At 40.9% G+C, this 12,027-nt stretch overlaps 1 protein-coding gene across 9 annotated transcripts in view; it reads left to right on the forward strand.

Annotated features, from left to right (window-relative positions):
- Positions 1–12,027, forward strand: part of LTBP1 (latent transforming growth factor beta binding protein 1) — a 401,303-nt gene that overhangs the window by 206,020 nt on the left and 183,256 nt on the right. For all 9 annotated transcript variants that reach the window (XM_060652208.3, XM_060652235.3, XM_060652189.3 and 6 more), the window contains 2 exons: positions 1,645–1,869; positions 3,260–3,534. In XM_060652208.3, coding sequence (XP_060508191.1) covers positions 1,645–1,869; positions 3,260–3,534 — 500 coding nt within the window. The remainder of the gene's footprint in view (positions 1–1,644; positions 1,870–3,259; positions 3,535–12,027) is intronic.

The following is a 12,027-nucleotide window of genomic DNA, read 5'->3' on the forward strand; positions in this document are numbered from 1 at the left end:
AAAGAGGGTTCAAGCCAAGGACACAGGGTGGATAAAGCACAAGAGGTTCTCTGCACACTGAAGAAATGAATGAAAGTCAATGTAGTGGAGTAAAAGAGAATGAGGTGAGATTTATAAGTGATAAAGCTTCACAAGGAACAGAGGTCCTATGATGAGAGAGCAATGGACATACTTGATGAATGTTGACAAGGGAGGAGTTCTAGGCCTGGACGTTTGGATGGGTGAAATGGGGGAGCAGCAGTCTGGTTTCTGTTAAGGACCACTTGGTGAATGGAAGTATTGGCGGAAGGTGAGGAGTTCGATTTTGGACCTTTCCAGTTTGAGTCACGTGTGGAATATCTACACGAAGATACATTGTAGTAGACAGTTTGGAACTCAGCAGAAAGCTTTGGTTAGGAAATACCAATTTGGATGACATCACCGTCTAACACAGTAAAATCATAGAAACAGTGTGTGTAGAATTAGTAAGGGCGAGAGGTTAAGAACAAGCCTTAAAGCATACCAGTACTTAAAAGGCATAGAAATGGAGTCTGCAAAGAATATTTCTGCAATGGTCTGAGAGAAAGGAGCACAAATAGATGAGTGAGATGTGATGGAAACCAAGGGAAAAATGAAATCCATCTATTGGGTTTAGCAACATGGAGCCCGTGAGTGATCTTGGTAAGAGTAGTGTCATGTAGAAGAGAGGTAGGGAGAGGGAAGCACAGCCTGGTCCAAGCTAGATGGTAGTGTGTCGAGGCAGTTCTTTTGAAAGGTTGGTCTTAAAAGAGGAGAAGACTTAAAAGAGAGTAGAAGCTGGAAGGAAATGGAGTTGAGGCACTTTTACTGTTCAAGTTGGTAGGAGTCTGATTATGTTAAGAGGCTGATAGGAAGAATTTTAGTTAATTAGGAGGTTGACTAAAAGCTGAAGTTAGCCAGAATTTAAAACTCTTCTTAAAATTCTTTACCCCACGTGTCCTTTTATCTTTCTTTATTCTTAATCTGTTAAAGCCCATACTACTAATCACTCTGGTACTTCTCAGTTTCACTGTGGTCTATCCCAAGGAGATTGCATATTCCTATAAAGCAGGATTCAGGCTCTTCTCCTCCCTGATTCTGGGTAGCACTTAGTTCCATGTCTTACGAAGAGAATACCTGTATCAAGAGATGCTTTAAACACTCATTTGTTTCTTTGTTTATTCTTTGAGGAAATAATGTCTGCTGTGTGCCAGGAATTATTCTAGGTGCTGAGGATATAAAAATCACTAAGCTAGACAGATCACTTTTTCCCAAGGACTTTATAGTCTAGGGAGACAGTTAACAAACAAGTAATACACTACAAAATCAAGGTAATTATAGGATGCAACAGATACTGAAAAGGACACTGTGATAGATAATAATCCTGAGTGGCTACTTTGAATTCTTTCCCTTGTCAGGGAGAACAACCACAAGCAATTGGAGAGTTAAATGGCTTTAGGTGGGAAGAAAAAGATAGTAATAGTCCATTGTTTTCATAGTGTAGTGACTTCTTTGTTGACTGTTACTAAAGTCATCAGGAATATGATGATTATCATGGGCTGTGGGTTTTGGGGATTCTGTTGATTGGTTGTTACTTAGCATTTCAGAAACTACCCACCTCTCCCCATTTTCTCTTTTCCCTTGTAGTAATTTGCCATCTTCCATGTATGAATGGTGGCCAGTGCAGTTCAAGAGACAAATGCCAGTGCCCTCCAAATTTCACAGGGAAGCTTTGTCAGATCCCGGTCCATGGTGCCAGTGTGCCTAAACTTTACCAGCATTCTCAACAGTCAGGCAAGACATTGGGAACGCATGTTGTCCACTCTACACATACCTTGCCTCTGACCATGACTAGCCAACAAGGAGTCAAAGGTAAGGTTATTTATTTTCTTTTTGCCCATTCATCAGATGTCTGTTAACCTACCTAACTCATGTGGAAGCACGTATCTGCAGATGGCGGGACTGGTATTGAAACAGAGAGAAGTATGTGATCTGTGGCCTGGGAAATGGTGGCAGGGACAGAATATGAGCTCAGGTATGTGGCTGCAGTACTTCCTAGGCCATAGAGATTTAGTATCTAGGAAATAAAGTAAAAAGGAGCCCATCCTTTTATGCTGGCTCTTAGCACCAAGAGCTGTTACATTCATGTTTCTGGCAGGGCCTAGGAAATAGAAAGATGAGCAAGGCAGTGTTCAGACTCACATAGGACTAATGAGCTAGTGGATTGCCTAGTACCTGCTGGTGAGTATCGAGTTTATTTTGTAGTTGAAGAGCGCTTGGTTTTAGTTATAAACAATCAGTTAACCTCACTGGGCTTCAATTTATTCATCTGTAGAGGAAGGTAAAGTAGGTCACTTGGAGCTTAGAAATTCTATGACTAACTCATTCTTTCAAACCTGGCATCTCTTACACATGAACAATTTTTGAAAAGGGGTCAGAGAAGTGTTAAGGCCTTTAGTCTTTAAAACTTGAATGTTAGTTAGCATCAGAAGATGAAATTTTATTTGGAAGTTGCAGAAAGTAAATACAGATATAAAATATCACGTGTAAGTATTTTCCATAGTTCAGGAGTCCCACAGGTATGGACATGCCATAACATTCAGGATAAGGGAATTATGCCTTGTGGAACTGTATTTCCTCTTTTGACGTAGAAAGGTAAATCTTACAAGTTTGGCAGTAGAAACACTGAGAAATGCAAAAGTAAACTCTTGAGCCTTTACTACTGTCCTTTGATAAAGTGTACCCACCTGTGACCACAGGCAGCATGAAGTTTATTTATTTTGAGATGGAGAGAGAGAGAGAGCGCATGCGTGTGCGTGCACAAGCAGGGGAGGGGCAGAGAGAAGGAGAGACAGAATCCCACTAGACTCTGCACCATCAGCGCAGAGCCCGATGTAGGGCTCAAACCCATGAACATCGAGATCATGACCTGAGCCGAGGTCAAGAGTTAGATGCTTAACTGCCTGAGCCACGCAGCGCCCCCTCCCCCCCCCCCCCCAAGAATATTCTTGTCTCGTGAATGTGTTACTGTGAAAGGTTTTAATGTCTCTTTACATGTCCAGTTTTACTCTTTAAAAGACACAAATCCAGGTTTAATTTGTGTTTTGAGTGTACCCTTTTATTCTCCAGAATTGATGGCTGTGCAGCAAAAATACATACATACTAGGTGTACTATAAAGTTTATGTGGGTGTCTGTATTTGCTCTCATGCTGACTCACTTGTTAATTATTCACGACTAAAATTTTCTCCTAATCTCTTTTAGTGAAATTTCCTCCCAACATAGTCAATATCCATGTGAAACACCCTCCGGAGGCTTCAGTTCAGATACATCAGGTTTCAAGAATTGATGGCCCAACAGGCCAGAAGACAAAAGAAGCTCAAGTGGGCCAATCCCAAATCTCTTACCAAGGGCTTCCCGTCCAGAAGACCCAGACCGTACATTCCACGTACTCTCACCAGCAGGTCATTCCCCACGTCTACCCTGTGGCTGCTAAGACGCAGCTTGGCCGGTGCTTCCAGGAAACCATTGGGTCACAGGTAAGCAACATTGCCCTGCCCATTTGGGTAATGCATTATAGATATGGCATTTTAATAGGAAAGCCAGACTTGGCAAAATGGTTTTCAATAGATGGGGTTGACAGACTGACCCCTGGGCCCATTTTTTGTAAATACAGGTTTATTGGAACATAGCCACATCCATTCATTTACATACTGTCTGTCCTTCCATGCTGTTGGCAACAGTTATGTAGCGTTGGTGAGATCATGGGGTCCCCAAATCCTGAAATAAGGCCTGTAAAGCTCTTGACAGAAAAACTTTGCTGAACTCAGTCTATAATATTAAGTAGTGATCTTCCAGAAATGCTTCCAGAAGTCCATGATTGCCTGTTTATATATTTTTTTACTTAAGGTGATCTGTGAATAAAATAAGTCAGGCATGAGATATGGTATGTGAGATGTATTCTGCAAAGATGTTTGAAAACATTTATGCCTTTTTGCAACAGTTTCAAGAGACAAATGCCAGTGCCCTCCAAACCTGTAGGTTGTAGGTACAGAGGAATTTTGACCCCTTTGTGCAGTGATAACTTGGCATCTTCTTTCTGCTAATAAAAATTCGTAACTACCATGGCAATGCAGGAATTGTTTGACGTGCATTTTAATATTGAATTTGCACGTCACTTTAGGCCTATATTTATACCATAAAGTGAGAGAAAGGCTGAGTTTTCTTTAAAACTCACTGTTGAATATACATAGCAAAGACAATATAAATATATTGGTTCCTCTACCTCAACCATGTTGTGCTACTTGCTTTGGGATCACATGATAATGTTGTGGCTTTTTCCTGTGGTTCTGCTCTTGTCATTTCATATGGTTTGGATCCCCCATGAGAAGAGTCGGTGAGATAAATGTATTATTATTCCTCTGTTGTTACCTGATTATTAGAAAATTAGTGTGTGTGTGAAGTATTTGTAGGTAATAGAGTCAGTTGTTACTGCTTTAGAAACCTAGAAAATGCTTTTTAGGTACTAGACAAGTGTACGGTAGGGTTGTAATCTTTCTTCTGGGCAGTAAAACAAAATTGGTTTATAGACCCAGCTAGAAAAGAGAACCCATGTGAATAGAGTTAAAGGTCTTGGCTAGAGCTGTGGCCCCAGCAGTAGGTGCTAGGAGACCAGCTTCCTTATCTGTAAGGTAGAGATAAGAATATGGGGGTTTGTCAAGATGAGACATGTAATGTGTCTGCTTTGCAAATGTTGTAGAACTCTGCAAATATTAGCTTAGAAGGTACTTATCTATCCAGATAGTCAAACTTAAAAATAGAGTAGGTGATTGCTTATGTCCTGTAATTTTAGTAAAGCAAGGAAGGCTTGATCCCCCAAACACCACCTTTGTTGTCTGCCTACAGATACCTGAAATGCTCACTGAAGGGAACCTTTTCATTCCTCAGTTGAAGACCAGGTTTAAGCAAATGCTTCTTGGAGAAGGAACATCATCAATTTAAATTTAGCTTAGAAGTAAAGACTGGATTTTGTGCTAAGGTCAGGTTTCGGTAGGGACAGTGGGGCTGAAGATAAACTTCATACTTCACAATGTTGCCCCAGAGTAGCCTTGGAGAGAGAGGGTGATATTGGTGCCATTTGCATTGTTTAGCCATTCCAGCTTAGATTGGTCACGAGAAAGGAAAAGGCAGGTCCTTTTAAAACTCTGTGCCCAGTATCTTTCTCCCTAATTTCCAAGTTGGACACAGAGCCTAAAAAGCAAGAAAATGAGGTATTAACAAACTTACCAGTTTTGTATAATAGTAGGCTGAGGATTGCGAACTAGAAAGGATAAAAACAAACTATTTACTTTCAAGCGTAAGCTGGACAGTACAGTCAAAGCGAGCTGGATAATTGGTAGAGTTCCCCAAATAATTCAAACTCCGTGGAATACTTTTGCCTTATCTGGATACTCTTCTGACTTCTGGTCAGAATGATCCAGACAATGATCTCAGTTCTTAATTTATTTTGCATGTGTAGTCACTAATACCCAGCTTCAAAATAAGACCTGTTTTCAAGAAAACACTCTTACTGTTACTGAGAAATGTTGCTGCATGCCTATGATTGTCCAGTAATTTGTGTAATTAGGATGATCGAGACATTAAAAAATACATTTCTGGCAAATAGTCAATAGTATATAAGACGTGTCCCTACAGAGGTGCTGGAAAATATGTGTGCTTTCTAGCTATAGTTAGTTTGCAAACAAAGCTCCATGAGGTGGTGTAGGTAGATTTTTAAATGAATTGCAGAAACAACTGTGTAAATGCTCCTTCGGTGTGCATTGCGTTGCTTAGTGGGAACACTCTCATTAGCTGCAGATTTTGGCTCTTGAGACTTCGAATGCCTTAGAGTTATCAGTAACTGTGTTTATGTGTTACCATGAGAGGTCACATACGAAACAAATTTGGCAGAAACTGCTTTTGTGTCTATGGCACATTCTAATAGTAAACTTGGGGTTGAAAGTTGAACATGAGCTATGATCATGTATTTAAATTCAGGGATCTTTGTATAGTGGAATGTCAGGAATTGCTTCAGTGGTAGAGGAAAATGCATGATTGGTTAGGAAGGCAAGCTCCCACAGAAGTGGGGGAGAAGAATTAAAGGAAAGAGAACATGGCAAGAAATGGAGAAGGGAGTGTTAGGAAAGACCAGAGAAGCAAAATAGCTTGGGATTCCTGGCATGTATTTGTACAGATAACAAGCCCCTTACACCTGAGGCATAGTGTGATATAAATGACTTAGTATCAAGGTAACACTTTCATGAAGCCCCCCTTCACCATGCAGTCAAATTCAGAATTGTTTCAAGTGGGACAACCGACATTATGTGCCTCCTGATGTGACACAGTATGGAGTTTCCACATCATCCTTGAAGTATTCTTGCCAAAAATATTTAACCTGAATCTAATAAAGCCTTTACACCTAACCTATCTAGCTCATAGGCAAAGGGGAAACAAACTAAAAACATCACACGCATATCTCCTCCAGCAGACAGATTCATAATGTAGGATATTATAACCTGGCTTCTTCAAAGAAAAAATCTTCTCATGAGGGAAAACAAGAAAAGCAGAGTGACTTTTCTAGAAAGAGACAAATGAGACCCAATGACAAATATAACATATGAACCTTAATCAACTCTTAGCTAGAAATACGCGCGCACACACACACACACACACACACACACACACACATACACACAACACCCGGCTCCAAAGGATATTGGAGAAATCTAAATAGGGCTGGATATTAGATGATATTCTGGAATTACTATTATTTAGGTAGGATAATGATGTGGGGGTTATGTAGGACCATTCCTTATTCTTGAGAGATGAATGTTCAAAGTTTTAGGGGTAAAACGCCATGATGGTTATGGTTTATTTTCAAATACATCTCATACACAAATAAGACAAAATTGTAATAGTTGTTGACCCTGAGAGGTAGGTATTCAAGTGACTGTCTCAGAATATGTGAAAGTTTCTTGAGGAAAAGAAACAAAAATTATAACTGTCTAGACTTAGAATAATCAAATTTTAAGTTGAACTCGAAAGCTGTAACTTTGATACATTTTATGAATTTTTAGAGAGTAATTTTAAAAGTTTCAACTTAGGAAAGAATGGGGTGGGTGGATGTGGGGACGGTAGACATGAGGAGGCCATGGAGGAGACGTTGGCTTCGGTCCATTTGTGAATTGACCAGGGTCCAGTCTAAGAAGTTAACTTGAAAATAAAGATGAATTCCTGAGCTTTTGTAAAGAATCAAGCATCAGGATTTGATTATTGGCTGTTGTGGGGGATTTAAAAAAAAAAAAAAAGAATGTGATAAGTTGGACCGTTCTGAACTTCCTTGCTTCAGAAATCAGATAAATGCTCACAATGATTGATTAACCCTGGGGGAGGGTTGTAAGATGAAGATGAGTAGCTACATCTTTGTTTTAAGCAGCCCCATCCTTGACTGACATCAAGAATGGTGCGTTCTTGAGTATCAGTCAGGAAGTCTTATGCTGTTTCAGAGATGGAGCGAGAGTAGATGAGTGGAGAAGATTCATTGAGCAGCAAATAGCTCTAGTGGTGATAAATTCGTGAGAACAGTGGACATTTCTTTGGCTTGTATTATGAAGAGAAAAGAGCAGGAATAATGGGATTGGGAATTTATAATGTCACACACTTGACAGAGTGTGACAAGGTATGGGGGGGTAGAGCTGGGGGAGGAATCAGGCCTATCGTTTTACTGTTGGAGAAAGTGATGTTCCATCTTTTAAGTCCTAAAAATAATTTCTTCTTTAGATCACATAGAGTATTGATTTCTGTGTGAATTGAGCTGGATACAGGCATTGCTAAATTCATATTCAAGTATTAAAAGAGTAGAAATTAATAGAATGCATGGTGTGGCTAAGAGGATGGATTTCTTGAATGTAAATCGAATCTGAAGCAGTTAACAAGTCATAATTTTGGCAGTTATCTCTCTGTGCTACCTGAAGTAGTTGTGGGTGGGGGGTGTTCTCTGTATATATTTGAAAACATTTTGGAAAGTCTACTCACTGTATAGATGAAGTTAGAATTACAATTTCCGATGGTTAAAATTACCAACTATTTTTAGGAAAATCTTGTGTTATTTCACATGCTGGAAATGTGAACATTTCCGTGCTGGTTTTCATCTCTAAGGAGAGGCCAAATTTCAGAAAATACCCCCTCAATTTCTTTTTGCATCACAGGGACATTGAATATGTATACTTTTTCTGTTGTACAAGGGTTTCCTTTGTTTTAAGTTGGTTCTCTTAATAGTGACCCAAATTTGAAACTTACTTGGCATTTGAGTGTCTGTTTTACGCAGGTTTTATTTGTTGCCCAGTTGCTGGCAACAAACATTTGCAGTGACCTAATGATGCCAGATGGTATGAAAAGACCCTGTCTGAGAAGTGTTTAGAATCACGAGGTAGGGCTTGGGGTCCAGTGTCCACGCTTGGGTCTGCCTTTGCCTGGTTGTGCAATCATGTGCTGTTTTAAATGTGGGAACATGCCCCTTAATTAGACACAGACGTACAAGATGAGACAAAAAGTCCAAATGCTTCAAGACCTTCCTTTTGCACATGCCAAAAGAGCAGAAAATTCTGCATATAAACACCTGAGTTAACGAAGAACAGAAATACTGGAAAACCTGAAGTAGGTCTAAACAGAAAAGATATTTTTAGTACAGTGCTTTAGCACAGATAAAGATGCTCAAGCAACACCCAAACCTGCTTGCAACCATAAAATGGCCATAACAGTTAAAAAAATAAAACAAAACAAAACCGTAAGAAACAAACTCTGTGTTTTCATTTAAATTCTCTAATATGTATTCACTACAAAAAAAAAAAAATCCTTATGTGGATTAAGGAGAGAAGAGAGCAGTACTTGTGAAATCCTGAAATTACTGGAAAAGCCTTTATTTCCTTTCCTTCCCGGTCATACAAATAAGAAGAGCAGGAGCAAAACTGAGTTAAGATGACTTGAGAATTATTTAGGGGTCCTCCTAGAGGTTCTAGAAGTTGTTCCAACAGTTCTCTTTAGACAGGAAAAATGGAAACTGGATGGGCCATTGGAGAAAAAGTTTATATAATTGGAGATAGGTCTCTTTTGGCAGATAAATTCCATAACATCCTCAGGCTCTAAATCTTAGTCCTAACACACACACACACACACACACACACACACACACACACACACAATTTTTGAAGGGCCAAACAAATGGACTTGACTTTTGTTTAAAAAAAAACTTTTTTTAAAGTAACCATCATGGAGAAATTAACAAGAAACTGTGATCTCATCAAAGTGGGAACTCTCCTAATTACATGGCTGAAAGTACTTTTTATCTTTCTTTCTTTCTTTTTTTTTTTTTTTAAATTTATTTATTTCTGTTGAGAGTGAGAGACAGTGCCAGTGGAGAAAGGGGCAGAGACAGTGAGAGGGAGGGAGGATAAGAATCCCAAGCAGGCTCTGGTTCCATGCTGTCAGCGCAGAGCCCAGTCCCTGGCTCACTCGATCTCACCAACCGTGAGAACATGACCTGAGCCATAATCAAGAGTCAGGCGCTTAACTGACTGAGCCACCCAGGTGCCCCTGAAAGTACTTTTTAAAAAAGTCTCAGGGCACCTGGGTGGCTCAGTCGGTTAAGCATCCAACTTCGGCCGAGGTCATGTTCTCGCAGTTCTTGAGTTCAAGGTCTGCATCCGGCTCTGTACTGATAGCTTGGAGCCTAGAACCTGCTTCGGATTCTGTATCTCCCTCTCTATCTCCTCCTCCCCTGTTCATGCTCTGTCTGTCTGTCTCTCTCTCGCAAAAATAAATATTAAAAAAAATTTTTTTAAGTCTCAATTTTCTGTGACAGGACTTTGAAGAAGAATATTTCTTGGTTTCTACCACACAACAGCCAGTGAGAAAGTAGGGAAGCAGATGCTTGGCCTGTCAGTTCCACAAGGCAGAAAAGATACATATGGATAGATACTGATGTGGATTGATACCACAGACAGACTGTAGACTTTGCAAATCTGTTCGCAGTGAGGATGAGAATTCAGGACTCAATTAAAGGAGCTGGGAGAGTATGTTCTGCTTAGAAATCTATTCTTTAATTTCCACAAAGTCCTCTCTGCTGTGACCTAAGAGCATTGCGAGGATGAGGCCTAAAAGTAGGGTAAAAGACGTGGTTTAGGATATTCTGACAGGGGTGATGCTAGAGTCATTGTGACACTCTTCACATTGGCTCTTTCCCTTTACAAGCTACATAAATCGATGAGACTTCTAAAGAAGGAATAACTAGGAGCGCCTGGTTGGCTCAGTAGGTTGAATGTCTGACTTCAGCTCAGGTCATGATCTCCTGGCTTGTGAGTTTGAGCCCCATCTCAGGCTCTTGGCTGACAGTGCAGAGCCTGCTTCAGATCCTCTGTCCCCCTGTCTCTCTGCTTCTCTCTCTCTCTCTCTCAAAAAATAAGTAAAACGTTTAAGAAGGAATAACTATAAGACATTTTACCAAAGTCGCTTGGCCTCTCACTTACATATCATCCCTTATGTGGGAAGGAGAACTGGGTCAGCATTGGGTACAGGTGTGTATGTGGCCCTCACCCCTTACCCATTTCCCCAGCCACATGCTTTTGGGGGCAGGTCTGTCCCTGGTGAACCTGGCCTTCATCTTCTTGCAGAAGTACTGCGGGGCAGTGAGTGGGAAAGGCAGGGCCAGGGCTACCAGACATCTGCCTTCTCTGTGAGCAGAGAGCCCCAATGGGGTATGCTGATTGCATTTACTGAAGTTTGGCCTCCTTCAGGTGGAATAAACCATTAACACCAGGCACTTCCTATGACATCTGGGTTTTTCTTCAGTGTCCCACTCAAATACTCCTTTGACATAATCTAAGAAATATTTAATTGAGTGTTAGTGAGTCTGGTTGTCTCCAGTGGCTCTCAAAGGGCCACCCTTGCCAAACCTTACCTGTGTCAACTGCGGAGGTATCACCGAAGGTGTCACACACGTGTCAGCGATGGGTGCCTGGAGCTCTCCAGTGTTGGCTGGTCTGGTTCCAGCAGCCTTTGCCAGACAGACTTCGTTCAGGGACTCTCTTCCTTCGAGTTTAAAAGATCAGTAAAGACCCAAAGGGAGAAGGAGCTGTATGTGAAGAGAATGTGTCTGCATGTCTCTGGGCTTCTGCCAGTGGCCAGGGAAACTGCTAGCTTTACTTGGGGAATGTGGGACTAAGACATTAGGATAATCAAAATATAGATTCTTAGAACTGAAGTAGGCTACTTGAGAGAATGGATGATGACCTAGACGCATTACCCTTCCTACTGCCTGATTCCGGTCTTTACCTAGGCCAATGTCTGCACCTATGCACGTCAGCTTTGGCTGTTCCCTCACCCTAATCTCTTAAATAGCCAAGTTTATGCTTTCTTGGTCCTCCTCAAGCACCTCCTCTCAGATGTTTTTCATTTTATTGGCAGTGACAGTGCCTTTATCATGACTGGAAATATCAAATTTCCATGTTTTATGCCTCTAGGGCTCACTCAATACCCCTATTAATAATTAGATTCCTGTTTTTGCTGAGGAACAGGCCTTGAGATTAATTATAGGGCAGTTTGGAGTGGAAGCATGTTATGTCACTTCTGAATTTGGCAAAGTGATATGGTTTTGTGGTCATTCCATTTGAAGATGGCAATATGCCGGAAGTAGTTTTAAGAGCCCAAGGTATGGAGCTCCTCGGTGGCTCAGTTGGTTAAGCGTCTGACTTTGGTTCAGGTCATGGTCGCACAGTTCATGGGTTTGAGCCCCATGTCAAGCTCTCTGCTGTCAGCAGGGAGCCCACTTCAAATCTTCTGTCCCTCTCTCTCTGCCCCTCCCCCACTTATACTCACTGTCTCTCTCAAAAATAAATAAATTAACTTAAAAAAGCCCAAGGTTTGAATTGATGTTTGACTTAGGCTCTATACATTACAAAAATGTTTAAAGACTCAGCTGGTATTCTTGGGTCTGTTGT

The sequence above is a fragment of the Panthera onca genome, chromosome A3 (assembly GCF_046562875.1).
Source record: "Panthera onca isolate mPanOnc1 chromosome A3, mPanOnc1 haplotype 2, whole genome shotgun sequence".
In the NCBI taxonomy this organism is placed as follows: Eukaryota; Metazoa; Chordata; class Mammalia; order Carnivora; family Felidae; genus Panthera; species Panthera onca.